This window comes from Wyeomyia smithii, chromosome 3 (assembly GCF_029784165.1).
Source record: "Wyeomyia smithii strain HCP4-BCI-WySm-NY-G18 chromosome 3, ASM2978416v1, whole genome shotgun sequence".
Lineage (NCBI taxonomy): Eukaryota > Metazoa > Arthropoda > Insecta > Diptera > Culicidae > Wyeomyia > Wyeomyia smithii.
In genome coordinates this window covers 162,095,120-162,110,792 of record NC_073696.1, presented here as the reverse complement: position 1 = coordinate 162,110,792, position 15,673 = coordinate 162,095,120, and the positions used below count along the sequence as shown (strand labels likewise).

Sequence of the window (15,673 nt, the reverse complement as noted above, 5' to 3'; positions counted from 1 at the left end):
GTGCAAATTTGTAAGCGCGGAAGACCACCGTTGTTCCCCGAGGAACCAGAACGGGCATTCGAAAAGTATTGCTTGCTATGCTCGGACAAGTTCTTCGGTCTAACATCCAGAGACATTCGTGTGCTTGCACCACAATTCGCGAACCAGCTGGGGATTCCGGTTCCCGACAATTGGATCGCGAACGCAAAGGCAGGCCCTGTTTGGTTTCGGAACTTTCTGCGCCGAAGGCCGAACCTGTCGATGCGTTCACCCGAGGCGACCAGCATAGCCAGAGTCTCTGCTTTTAATCCCACAAATGTGGGCAAGTTTTTCGATCTTCTACGCACAGTAGCCGAGAATATAACGTTCGAACCAAATTCCATCTGGAATCTGGACGAGACTGGAGTGACAACAGTTCAGAAACCTCAACGAGTTGCCAGTCGCCGTGGAGTCAAACGTGTTGGTCGAGTAACTTCGGCCGATCGGGGCCCGTTGGTTACGATGGTACTTGCGGTTTCCGCCACTGGCAATAAAATGCCACCATTTTTCGTTTTTCCTCGAAAACGTTTCCATCCACACTTTCTGGATGGTGGTCCAACGGGATGCGCTGGAGCGGTGAGCAATACAGGGTGGATGAATGCAGATATTTATCTGGATGTTCTCCGACACTTTAAAGCATTTACGCGAGTGTCCAAAGAAAACCCGCTTTTGTTGGTTGTGGACAACCACGGTTCACACAGAAGTCTACCTGCAATCGAGTTTTGCAGGGATAATGGCATTCACCTACTTACAATACCACCCCATTGATCTCACCACTTACAACCCTTGGACGTGAGTGTGTTTTCGCCGTTCAAGCACGCAATGAATGTGCTGTGCGACGAATGGACATACAGGCATCCCGGAAAGCCGATGTCTATTTTTGACCTTCCGGCTATCATCGACAGCGCTCTCGAACGGAGTGCCACGGAGCGAAACATCAAGGCCGGGTTCCGGGCATCAGGTATTTGGCCCTTCAACCCGGATGTATTCACTGCATTGGATTATGCTCCATCATCAGTGACAGGACCTTCCTTGGTTGACGAAATAATACCAGGATCACTGCTGGACACTCTTTTCAGAATCAGACCAATCCCGCCGGCACCACCGCGTTCTACAGGCAGACGAGGACGAAAACCTGGACGAGCTGCTATACTGACGGACCCCGCTGAAATCGCTCTGATGGTATGTTTTTATTTCTCACGAAGCTCTGTTTGACACTAAATGATTCATTCTCTTCAAAGGAACAAAACATACAAGCGAAGGGAGTAGCCCGACCCACTCAACGGCGAGTAGGCTGACCACGTAAAGCAACTGTGCAGTTTCATCGCCTCGTTAGTGCACCACCAAGACCAACGATAGTGGTGATAAAGAGACCACCTGGAAGACCCCGCAAATCACAGGCTGCAGCGGATAAGAGGCCCGTTGGCCGACCCCGCAAGCCTCCAGTCGTTATACTAAAAAGGCCTGTTGGCCGACCTCCAAAGTCACTAGCCATTGCTAAGAGGCCCGTTGGCCGACCACCAAAGTATCCAACCATTGCTAAGAGGCCCGTTGGCCGACCACCAAAGTATCCAACCATTGCTAAGAGGCCCGTTGGCCGACCTGCTCAAAGTAAAGGCACTGCCATGAGGCCCGTTGGCCGCCCACGCAAGATTAAGAGGCCTGTTGGTAGGCCACCGAAACAACCAGCAACCAAATAAGACATGAATCTGAATAAATAAAATTAATCTCATGTCAAATTATTTTAGTTTTTCTTAATCAGAACAGGTCCGCATTAGATCACTTTCCCCTAATATTTTTTTAAATATGAACTCGTGTTGTGAATTGATAATTGATGATTATGCTTCCTGAAACGACGGAAAGTATCAAAATAGTGTCTTGATCATTCTCTACTGTATTCTTTGGCTGAAGGCTTAAAAATATAAAGCAATTTAAACCTCATATTGGAGGAAATATTCACCGAAACGTATGGTTTCTTTAAAACTGTGTAATGCGCTTCGGTTCTTAACCGTATATCAAGATTTCTATATTTAAAGAGCAACACCTCGTAGAACACCTTACTTTTATTCTTGCTTCATTTTTCCAAAAGAAGTAAGTTAGTCTCCTGGTTTGCGCGTGTGGACAGTACACGTGTGAAAAAATATCAAATGTGAGAACGAAACAAACAAAGCCAAGTAACTTCAACTGCTACAATAAAAAATTTTCACCGCATGTTCTTTCAAAACTATAAAAAGAAATAGAAAATCAGTTTAGACTACTGATCAGTTATCACTTGAACCCTTTTTGTATCCTTGGCTACACCGGTGTTGTTAAACAGAGCATTATTTTGCTGCTTCATTTCATTGAATTTCATTAAAGTTCATTTCGTTCAATTCAAGACATTTCATTTTAAAAACAACACAAATATACAGTCACCCATTCACCCGCAAACGTCGTCAGCGCTCACTGTGCGCTAGCTCAACGTGTAATATACATAGCAAGGAGAATCAGAGTACAAGGAGGCGGAGATGCCACAAAGCAAAAAAGCAAGCAAAAATAAATCGGGGCTACACCGCGCGCTCCATGTAACTTTATAAAAACACCAACGAAGAGATATCACCTGTTTGGTGCTATTCTCTTATTCTTCACGAGCCGAGTCGGCGACCGAAGCAGCTAGCTTGAGTGCGTGTTACCTAGCAAGCAAGAACTCAATTTGCGTTCCGCTCCTAGTGCGGTGCGTGCTTTACCAAGTCTGATAACTCTGTAACCGCTATAATCGTTTCCGTTCCTCCCCATTGATTTGTTGTCTCGAGACTATTTAAAAAGTGTGTTATTTTTGCTTCTAATGTGTTTCCGGGCACGCTAACTTCGGGATCGGTTAGCTGTGTTTCTAGCATTACTAGAAATCTTTCCCTGTGTTCCTTTATGTGGTTTACAACGTTCCTGCGTAACTCCCACATAAGATCATAGTGTTGTTCCGATTTTCTGTTTGTGCTATATAGTTAACTGACGATTGCTGAGAAAAGGCAATGACCAACCCTTTCCATTAATCTCACTAACACTTTACCATCATTGTAGTTCGTCACTTCCATTTTGATCACTGTCTTGAGATATATTTTCTACAATATTAAGCTGCTGTAAAACTGAAGGAATGCGGATTTTGATATATAGCAACTTTGGAGCATAAGTTTGTCACAATAGGGTATAAGATTCTCTTTCTCTCTTCATATTATTCCTGTTAATTATTCAATGCATGTCTTTCATCTGCGTTTACCTACACCCTAACCCGCACCCACACCAGTTTTCGGTGTTGCACGTCGAACAAAGTGTGCGAGAAAAACACGTTTTCGCTGTGCCTCTGATTCTCATGTTTGGATACAAACCTACATTTTCCGCGCTGTATGTTTGCACAAATTTGTGAACATTGTTCTAGCTAATGTTTTCTTCTGAGCAAGTAACAATCTAGTATGCTAGGTTCTAAGTTTTGGCTGTACAAGCGGCGTTGCATTTTGAATCATTTGTAGGTACCATGATGTGTAGAACATCATGATTTGTAGTATTACCTATGTTTGATTACGACGTTCTCAAGTGAGCCGCAGTATTTTGGGTAGTCAATGATTTTATTATTGCACCTTTATTTGTTTCTTTTGCAAGGCTGCATGCGAAACGAGGCGTGATATAAAGATTAATGTAATAATATTTTTACAAGGAAATAGACTTAAATGCTGTATATAAACTGTATTACTCTGGTTCAATTTGCAGGACAAAAGACAACTCCGTGTTCAATATTTAGAAATTGAAAAAAATTCATACCGGAATTCACAACCTAATTTTTGATATTACATCCCTTTTACATCAGGTCGGCTTGGAGCCTATCCGAACTAAGAACCAAAAACATTATTTCAAGTAAAGCGTCCAAAGTTTATTCACTCCGTACCTATGTTTTCTGAAAGCTGCTACTGAGGATTTATGTTATTATATCATTATGAACAGTTCAAATGATTTCGTTTTTTCTTGAAAGATAGATTATCAATTTTGATTTCCGCCAGGGTTAATACCTCAATAACCTTTTCCCAGCGGAGAAAAATCTATTTTTACCACTAAAAATGAACTCCAAACTCTTATTAGTCATCAACTATATGCAATTGACACAAATTGGATTGCAATTTAAAGATCAATCTCTTCTCTAACCATACTGAATAGTTTCTTCGTGCAAATTTTCAAGTATAATTGTTAAACTCAAATCAAAGTTTGAATGTCAGGTAATGGCATATGGCATCACCCGCCGGAAATGGGTTAGAAAATGGCGCTTGGTTCGGTCTGATCGCACGCCGATCATCTCAAAATCACCTTCCATCGTTCTTTGTCTTCAAAGCAAAGGATATTTTTGGCGGTTTTTGTCGATGCAACTGGAACCGAATCTTCAGCCACATGCTAACGTATCACGTGTGCCAAAACAGTGAAGACATAGTACACTGTGATTTCCTTACAGTCCGATGGCTTCATACCAGGCGAGACGTACGATGCAACGAAAAAAAGCACCTGCCAATTTAGCACCAACAGGCACCGTTCTGTTTTACAAATTTTAAAACCTATGTGCACAAATTTTCGAACATCGTGTTCAGAACGCATGTCATCTCAACATGTTTATGTGTATCCCATATTCGGGTTTGTTAGTAGGAAACGGTGAACTACGATGGAAATCGCGCGCTCGTTCAACAAAAACGTAGGATTTTCACACGGCGTGCACATGTGGGCATGTTTTGCGGAAGACTGCCACACATACACATACTCGCACTCACACACCCACCCATATTTTTGCATCCACACACATCTTTGCACGCATACATCCGTCTTTGCACACACACCCGTCTTTGCACGCACACACGTCTTTGCACACACACATGTTTTTGCACACACACGTCTTTGCACCCACTTACACGCGTGTACAATCGGACGTGTACATCACTCACTTCTTGCACACACCCACCCACACACTCTCCCATATATATGTGCGTGTACTCCATTACATTCATAATCATATCGTCGACAAGGCTAAATCAGAAAACATATCTCAGATACATCTAATTACTGGTTGAATGTTAGCTTAGAGGAGATTGGTAACACAGTCATATGATTGTTATATCAAAAGCCCTCTCGGCCCCTCAGTAGAAAGCAAGTTTTATTTGTGACAAAGACCAATTAAAACTACTTAATCTGTTAAGGACGGTATTCTTCGATCTGAGATTACCATGTAATCGGTACCTTTCACACTGTTGCAGGTATACCTACTCACCAAAAATTATTCAAGCATTCAGACCAGTCATCGTCATCAGCATACATACTCCGTCTCTTACACGGCCGTTTCAGTGAAAAGAATCTAATGAGCATTAGTGACTTATTAGATCACATAAAGAGTGCATGTTTCATGCTATTAGGTTAAGTTTTAACTTTTCTTTGTTGTTAATTATGACAGTAAAGCTCATGAGAGTCTGCCAAAGAACGTATGAGGTTTTTTGCAATTGCTATCTAGGCATGCAACTTTATTAGTAGGATTATTCGGAACCGGCAGAGAAGTTTAATTTGTTATTTATAAGTGCATCATTCTAGTAATCCAAATATTGCTAATTGCAAAACCGTCAAGCCCTTCAACCTAGGGGAGGGGGTTTTGCTGATAAAAACCTTATCAATACATAAACGTATAACTTTTTTGGTATGTTCACCTTTATAGCTATTGTATGCCTTAAAAAATGCAACACATTTTAGTTCTTCAATTAAAAATACAATTGTGTCATCATTTTTTTTCACTATATGTTTTGTTTCGCCATCAAATAATTTGTTACACATCTCATTTTTTTGAAGTAGAATACTTCTCTCAGGAAGTTCAGCTACATAGGGATGTGAAATGAAAATCTAAAACTGAAAAAAGTGAGAAATATGTCCAATTTCAAATGCTAATAAATCGGTTAGTATTAGATGGATTTCCTTCGGTCTTGCAGCAATAGATTGGAAAATGTTCTAAGATTCTTCCCAAAAGAAGATAATTGTAGTTTTATCACACTATTGTACTATTGAAAATAGTCAAGCCTTGTCAAAACGAAAAATTCGACCTCTGATTGGTCGTTATATGATTGCTTCCTATGCACGGTCGACAGAATCATATACCTTGCAATTTAAAACATGCTATTTGGCCTATATAAGAGCCTGTTTCAGCCGAAGCCGCTCATAATAGTTCTAGACAGCGACAACAGCAGTCGTCCTTCCTTAGCAGCAGCACTAGCAGTGCAGTGGATACCAGCGATGGCGGAAAGCGGCCACAGCTGTGGCGTAGCAATGGATAGCGCACTAGTTGCAGCGGATTCCAGCAACGATAGCAGCTGGGCCAGCTGATGCAGGGACAATGGATACCTATGGTAGCGTATAGCGGCCACAACTGTGGCATGGCTATGAATAGCGAACTAGTTGCAGCGGATCTCAGCATCGATAGCGGCTGATGCAGTGAGGCACTTTAGTGAGATGCAGTCTCTGTGCGATAGTGGGCACTAGTAAATGCATTCAATGAAAAGTTGACTCATTTTGACAACACGTGAGCCGTCTAGTTTTGAGTGTTATATCAGCATTTCATTGTTTACTTTATCACAAGGAATACTTTATTCGCCCTGTCAGTGATAACGCAAAGATATGATCGGCATCTTATCCGATACTAAAATGAACAACAAATTGTCATCAAGTTTTTTTAAAAACTTGATTGAAGAGTTTATATTTTCTAATGAGTTAATTCGCATTTTAAAATTTGTAAAAGTTATAAATTTTACTTCATCTCCGTGTCTCAAAACGTACTGAATTATCTTTTGCTTCAGTCATGAGCACGACATCCGAAAAAATTTCATCTCAAAATTTAAAAATTGTCAAGCCCCAACCATGACAAGCAACTTACTATATTATTGAAAATGGTCAATCCTTGTTGAAGCGCAAAATTTGATTGATCTGATTAGTCAACGTTTATTTACTAGAAAAAATGACTGACACGCAAGCAGCCAGGTTATCTTTCTTGTAAAAGTATTCTACTTCAACCTTGCGGTCGTGGCTTTGCACACAACCCTCCTGTTATTTTGTTTTTAAAGAGGCTTTGCCTAATGTGGCATTCGCCTTTGTTTATTGCTATAATTTTGTGACTTATTCACAAATGTTATATTTGATTGTACATATCAATATCTTTGAGATTTTAAAATTTTTTCTTCCATTTTTTTGTTGTCACTTAGCATACTTGTAATGTTAATAGGTAGTCCAATTCTCTTCCTTTCCTTATTATATTTAGAGCAATCGAGTAATAAGTGGTTGACCGTTGTTGGTTCGTTGCAGGTATCACACATTTTAGGGGTTTTCTTCTCGAAAAGATGTTTTTGACTAAACCGAGTGTGTCCCAGGCGTAGTCTAGTAAGGACAATCTGCTCTCGCCTTGTTCTTCTGTCATTCCATTTTTTGGTGGTTTTCTTGACGAGTCTTATGCCTCTCGCTTCTGTGGTATTCCAGGTATTTTGATGTTTTATCCGCAATATTCTTTTGCACCAACTAACCGCATCTTGTGCAGGGACCGAGTGACGTATCAGCTCAGCATTTTGTCCTTCTCGATTCTCATATTTAACTATCAACCCTGGGCGAAAAGTGGTTCTATTAATTTTCATGTGATTTATCAATGTTATTGTTTCTGGAAAATCGAAAAGTAGCAAAGAATATTCACAGTGTTGCTTAAAAATTGAATTTGAAGATAGTATTGTTACATTATTCAGATCGTAAGTATGATTGATGATCGCAGAAATTTGTTTGAGATTAAAACCACATGCATAAGATCTTGTTAATTTCATCTATCGTAATACTTTTTTACAATTCACGATATCATTGAAAATTAACTTATTAAGCATTGGTGCAATGCCCTCGAGAATGTCATGCATTGGATCCATTGTGTTATTAGTAGCGATATGAAAAAAATTCAGCTTGTGTAGTGCACAATTTCCCACAATACCTAAATCTGACGGTAGTTTTGATTTGCTTTGAATTGCTTGAATGTCCGATTGTACAGTTTGTACTGTTCTTAAAGCAAATGATTCTTGAGAATCATTTGCTTCAAGAAGGAGGTTTAAAGCATTTCAGGGCATGTAACACATACGGCAAAACATTTTAGCTTGGGGTCCCATCAAACGAAATATATCGTGCATAGCCAGTGTATCTCCGATCACATGAACCAATACTGCTCGTAAAACTAAGTCCTTCCCATTGTCTATTTGGATTTTCACGCCAATTTCTGATTTCAGCAGAAGAAGATCCTGAATCAAAGGACAAAGCACTCGTTCGTATTCATATACCTTCAAATCAGCAGCACTAACTGGAGTGTTAAATAAATCCGGTTCAACTCAGAGTTCACGATGGAGTCAAAATTCTCAATTTCAAAACAAAATATAGTCATTTTTTCATTCCTTTACAGGAGCTCAACGAGTTTCGGTGCTCCACATCGTCAAGATGCAATGAAAGTCTAAGTGCTTCGGGGTAATTTTCAAAAAACGGATGATGTTGAAATCTAGAACCATCCTTGAGCCCGTACAGAATACTTTTTTCGGTTTTTTCTTCCTCAATCATTTTTCTTGCTCTATTATTTTGCATGATTAGTGCTAGCGTATCTTTTACAGAAATATAATGAGCAACATGCTTCACTTCCTTCGTCTTTTGACTTACTCGTGCAGGGTGCGACTATCTTTTGATAAACTGCGTGCGATACTCGTAACTTTCCTTCTACCTAGAACCTCTTCTTTTGAATCGGGTAAAGCATAACCCGCCAGTTCAGATAAATACGCCAAACTGTCTACTGGTCTTCTAACCTCGCCAAATACATTTCCCAACGACATCTTATTGATGGTTTCCTGAGCATGAATATCATCATGACTGATGCTTTTAACTTCTAGAAATGATTTGAATAAACCCATGAAGTACATCTCATACCCGTGCAGTCGTAATCATTGATCATTTCAATTATTTGTTCAGTAGAAATTCTCGTTTTGGAAAACATATCGTTTGTAATGTTCGAATAGTCGGGGTTCGGATCAGTCTCGTCTGGAATTGTTGATTTTCAGTCGTAATGTTCGGAAATGTTCGGAATTTGATAATGCGTCTGTACTGTCGTCAAGCTGTGGTCCGTGAGATTTTTTTATATGGCATTTCAAATCTTTAAATCGTGAATATAAAATGTTACCTTCAGAGCACCTGAATGGTAATTCATTAATTTTGCTGGTGTTTAAATTGTGAACATTTACGAAATGCGATTTTATTTCATCAACATAACCGTGCACAAGCACTCTGCACGAAAGGGAGATGACAACGAAATCCTTAAAATAAAATCGGAATATAAATGGTTCGCTTAGTCGTCTGTCTTTCAGTAACGCAAACGGTAATGCATAGTGAATGTGTGCAAGGTGTATGTGTGTATGGTGTATGTGTGTATGGTGTATGTGTGCATGATGTATGTGTGCATGATGTATGTGTGCATGGTGTATGTGTTAATGATGTATGTGTGCATGAAGTATGTGTGAAAGATGTATGTGTGAAGATTTAGGATTTAAAATATATTTTGAACGTAGCCACGACAGGTCAACTATTTTTAAATAAAGTTTTTACTTGGCATCGAGTAACGCTTTAACCTGTTCCATTCTTTCGCCTTCGGAAACAATACTTGCAACTGAGGAAACTTCCACAAAAAAAGAATGAAGTTTATAAAACTCCCACTGGAAAGTAAAACTTTTTATACAAATAATATTGCTGTTGGAAATTTTTGACATATATATACACGTATATATATACACGTATATATATATATATATATATATATATATATATATATATATATATATATATATATATATATATATATATATATATATATATATATATATATATATATATATATATATATATATATATATATATATATATATATATATATATATATATATATATATATATATATATATATATATATATATATATATATATATATATATATATATATATATATATATATATCTAAATGATGAAAACTTGTTCCGAATTTTTCCGATCAAAGGCAAAAAAAATCGTTAGTCACTAAAACTCACAGAAAACCTCTCAGAATCTCAGAAGGGCGGGAAATATCAAGGGTTGGTTTTTAACGTTTTATAACTTTTCCAGTTGATTTTCGTTATTGCCATGGCATAGTGACAATATGGTTTTGTCCTGAACAAAAATTCTCGCAAAACCTAATGGCCAACCATTTTTCAGTTATCTTTTTTTTTTCAAACATACATGATACCAATTGTTTTTCACGTGACCATGTGACATAAAGCTGTTTATGCGAGAATATGCATGTTTTAGGTTTAATGCCACCAGTTATCAGGGCTTTGGGCATTATCGAATATCACCCAACTGCGGAGCGCGAAGGTACATACAGACATTTGAAATTAAATAGTAAATTGGTAGGTACACGGAGCTTCGAAATTTTCGCTTCAATGACATTAATATTTCATCTGCTTCTTGAGGCAGATGCAATTGACACTTCGCACTTCGGCACAGTGCAATTGACACTTCACAACATTATAGTTTTCAATTCAACATTCAACAATTAATTGTTAATCCAGAGATTTGTAGGAATGCAATAGTGCCTATTTAACGAAACATGAACAGAAATCAATGTTTTTTGAGAAGCAAAAACTACACGTTTCTTTTACCAGCTAACAGAATCATTGCAGCATGAGCAAATGTCAATGATCTAAGTCAAGCAGGTATTAGACAAAGCAAATATTTGCTATTTTTTAATACAGATTTAATTTTGTGCAAATAAAAATAGCAAATATTTGCTTCGTCTAATACCTGCTTCAGTGTGCATTTTAGAGAAAATTGAACAGATTGATTAGATCCGAGGAACGGAAAATTAAATCATCGCACATGTAGTGTTATTCTATATATATATATATATATATATATATATATATATATATATATATATATATATATATATATATATATATATATATATATATATATATATATATATATATATATATATATATATATATATATATATATATATATAGAATAACACTACATGTGCGATGATTTAATTTTCCGTTCCTCGGATCTAATCAATCTGTTCAATTTTCTCTAAAATGCACACTGAAGCAGGTATTAGACGAAGCAAATATTTGCTATTTTTATTTGCACAAAATTAAATCTGTATTAAAAAATAGCAAATATTTGCTTTGTCTAATACCTGCTTGACTTAGATCATTGACATTTGCTCATGCTGCAATGATTCTGTTAGCTGGTAAAAGAAACGTGTAGTTTTTGCTTCTCAAAAAACATTGATTTCTGTTCATGTTTCGTTAAATAGGCACTATTGCATTCCTACAAATCTCTGGATTAACAATTAATTGTTGAATGTTGAATTGAAAACTATAATGTTGTGAAGTGTCAATTGCACTGTGCCGAAGTGCGAAGTGTCAATTGCATCTGCCTCAAGAAGCAGATGAAATATTAATGTCATTGAAGCGAAAATTTCGAAGCTCCGTGTACCTACCAATTTACCATTTAATTTCAAATGTCTGTATGTACCTTCGCGCTCCGCAGTTGGGTGATATTCGATAATGCCCAAAGCCCTGATAACTGGTGGCATTAAACCTAAAACATGCATATTCTCGCATAAACAGCTTTATGTCACATGGTCACGTGAAAAACAATTGGTATCATGTATGTTTGAAAAAAAAAAGATAACTGAAAAATGGTTGGCCATTAGGTTTTGCGAGAATTTTTGTTCAGGACAAAACCATATTGTCACTATGCCATGGCAATAACGAAAATCAACTGGAAAAGTTATAAAACGTTAAAAACCAACCCTTGATATTTCCCGCCCTTCTGAGATTCTGAGAGGTTTTCTGTGAGTTTTAGTGACTAACGATTTTTTTTGCCTTTGATCGGAAAAATTCGAAACAAGTTTTCATCACCGGGGCGTACTTAAACGATAGCCTTCATTTTTTTAAATATTTTATGGAATAGTTCTATGCGATTTTCGTATTGGTTTCTTTTGATTCCATTTAAATTCAACGTCGGTTTCTGTTTATTTGTTCTGTGACTGTTTTTCAAGAAAGAAGAAGACACTGTCGGTACGTAATAAACATAATAGATTAAAAATAATAATGTGTTTTTGCAAGAATTCTGAGGAGTATTCATACTGGTTTCAGTTGGCTTCGAATAATTTTCTTCCACATGTAGTGGGAATGCTTCCTAACGAAGATGCCGCTAAGGGTATTTTATAAAAGGAATGTTCCCTAATCTACATGATCAAACTGATTCTTGCATATCTTCCAGTTGACTTTGACAAATTTCTGCTGTTGTCGAAGTGTTTTTTGTTCAGATGAAGTTGTTGTAAGTGGAATGTTCAAATACTTAACATGCCGTTGAATTAAAATTAAATTCGTTGTTTTTGTTCCAGTTTTGCGAGTTAAGGCACGAGTAGTAGCAGGTCAATAAAAGTGTTAGGCTCCGCAACACTGAAGATAGAATATTAAAAAGTCAGGAAATATACGAGTCGCGAAGGGAAGTTGATCGGTTAAGAACAAGACGAGCTCGAAATGCACGACGTTCGACACCCCATATATCTCAAAATCGTCAGTTACACACTTAGTTTCCATAGTCTTTAAACGAGTCTTGAACAAAAGAAAAATAAAGTATAATAACTTGAACACTTAATTGAGAGAAAAATGCTGATCAAATATTTTCAAATACTACTACTTTATAGATTCACGGTCAAATTTACCACCGAACAGATGCATTGCTGCCACTACCCGATGGCAAATGTCCTTGAAGCGACAATTCTGATAGGAAACTACAAAGGAGAAGTAGTAATTATCCCGCGTATCTCGATTACTCCTACCGATTTGCCGTTAAATTTTAAACGTCTGCAATTTCCCGTGCGTCGCGTATTCGCGATGACTATTGATAAAACCCAAGGACAGTCACTGAAAATTTGTGGCATAAACTCCGAGTATTCATGGTTCTCACATGGACAGCTCTATGTCGCATATTCACGTGACCCTGACCCCGACATTGTGGAATATATAGAATTTAGTGGCTAGGGCCGCCTTGATCACTTTCACATGTTTCGTATATTCCGAATTTTAAGCTTGAATTATTTAGAATTCTGAAGTTTTTAATAAAATCTGTTCCAGTGAGATTGGCCAGGCAGAATGGTATTACATACTATATTTGCATTAAGCCAAGCTTTTGAATAATTGAAAAAATAATGTAATAATTTCCTTCAGAATATTTAAAAGAATGACTGTTTATTTTCAGAAATGTATTGAAATGATTTGATTATGGTTGAAAGGTGCTTCATAATGTTCAATGAAATAAAAACGTAGAATTTTACGAGCGCAGGATTGAAAAAAAAACTAAAACAAGTCAGAGCCGAAACATATCGTAGGTATGTTTTTTAGCAGCAGTTAGATATTTCAGTTTTTGCAATACAACAGTCAATAAAACTCAAGGCGGCGGTACGAAGTTTGCCGGGTCAGCTAGTATATATCATTCCGCGTCGAACACTCGACAGAAACGGACGTGCAAAGTGGTCGTTCTATTACAATCCGGTCCGTGTGTACGAATAGCCAAACAAAAGAGTGTATTATTCGCGCTAAAGGCCAACTAGATTGTGAGTTGTGTCGGTACGTTCTGTACCCGGCTCGCAACTTTGGCTGTATTGGTGCAAAATACCAGCTGCAGTTTTCGATCTGTGCACAGTGAATAGACCTTTCTAATTCAAGGCCATCATTTGACAGTCGAGTCGTGTCGCTGTGCAGAGTGATCTCACACCCGGCTCACTGCTGGTGGCTGTATTGGTGCTGCTGTACTGGTGCTGCTGGCTGCTTTGGGTGCAGCTTCGAACGATCGGACAACCACTGCTGGAAGGAAGAAGTAAATAGGTACGTGTTCTTGTCGGCGCTGGTGCGCTACATTTAGCGCGATGGATATAGATCCCTTACCTCCCGTGCCACCATCCCCGAGCCCCCCTGACCCTGACCCTTCTGTTACCCCCTCCCCTGTTCATTCTCCAGTCCCCCCTCGCCCCAGGCTTTACCCGGACGGATCTCAACAGGGCAGCTATACTGTTTATTTTCGTCCAAAGGCAGGAATGAATTCAAAGCGATTAAACATACTGCAAATTTCTAAAGACCTGACGAAGGGGTACAAGGCCGTGACCGAAATTTCCAAGGTCCGCCCTAACAAGCTCCGTGTCGTGGTCAGTGATCTGACACAGGCCAATGCTATCGCTTGCCCTGAGCTCTTCACACGCGAGTATCGCGTTTACATACCCGCACGAGACGTGGAGATCGACGGTGTCATAACCGATTCGAGTCTGTCTGTCGAGTGTATCCTAAAAAGCGCAACCGGTTGCTTCTAAAATACCGAAACACAGGCGAAGATTTTGGATTCTAAGCAATTGCGGTCCATGTCTCTCGTCGGCGGTAAAAAAGTTTACACTCCGTCAGACTCGTTTCGCGTTACGTTTGCCGGATCTGCACTCCCTAGCCACGTCTCGATCGACCGGGTTCGTCTGTACCCCGTACCCCGTGTTATGAATTGCACCAATTGCAAGCAGTTAGGCCACACAGCCGCCTACTGCTGCAATAAGGCACGATGTAGCAAGTGTGGGGAGACTCATGCGGAAGATTCTTGCAGTGTTAATGCTGAAAAATATATTCACTGTGGGGAAAACCAGCATGAGCTCTCCACATGCCCGGTGTACATGCAGCGCAGAGATAAAATCAAGCGGTCACTTAAGGAGCGTTCAAAGCGTTCTTATGCTGAGATGCTGAAGAAGACCGTGACCACTTCTACCATAACATCGAACCCCTTTGATCTGTTGTCCTCTGATGAAACCGATTCTGACGATTCATCAGCGGGAACATCTTATGCCAATCCTGGGGAGTCTAGGAAGAGGAAAAATGTTTCTTCTCCTAAACTTCCCCGTAAAGGTCCTAAGATTTCCCAAAGTGTAATGAAAAGTACGAACAAACCAAACAGTGCTGCGGAAAAACCGAAGCAAACTCCTCCTGAGCTTGCAAATTTAAAGTCCCAGAAGGAGTTCCCAGCACTGCCAGGAACATCTAAAACCCCAGTTGTTCCTTTTGCACATCCAGTTGATGAAACAAACTCTGGATTAGTGAAATTTTCTGACATTGTGGACTGGATTTTTGAAAATTTCAATGTACCCGATCCAATTAAAATTTTTCTTACAGCATTCCTCCCAACAGTTAGATCATTTTTGAAGCAGTTGACTGCCCAATGGCCCCTCCTTGCAGCGATTGTATCCTTCGATGCCTAATTCAACTGCGTATATGAAGGATTCTATCTCTGTCTTAAAGTGGAATTGTAGAAGTATTTTACCAAAAATTGATTCGTTTAAAGTTTTGATAAATAAAAACAAATGCGATGCATTTTCCCTTTGTGAAACTTGGCTTACTTCAAATATTGATCTCAACTTCCATGATTTTAATATTATTCGCCTTGATCGAGACACCCCATGTGGAGGAGTACTTTTAGGGATTAAAAAGTGCTATTCTTTCTATCGTATTAACCTCCCCTCGATTCCAGGCATCGA

At 38.7% G+C, this 15,673-nt stretch overlaps 1 protein-coding gene across 1 annotated transcript in view; it reads left to right on the top strand.

The window, feature by feature from the left end:
• LOC129728790 (uncharacterized) overlaps positions 1–786 on the top strand; it is a 987-nt gene extending 201 nt beyond the window's left edge. The window contains exon 1 of the mRNA XM_055687247.1: positions 1–786. This exon is cut by the window's left edge and continues 201 nt beyond it. Within this exon, the coding sequence (XP_055543222.1) occupies positions 1–786 (786 nt within the window).
• The last annotated feature ends 14,887 nt before the right edge of the window (positions 787–15,673 follow it).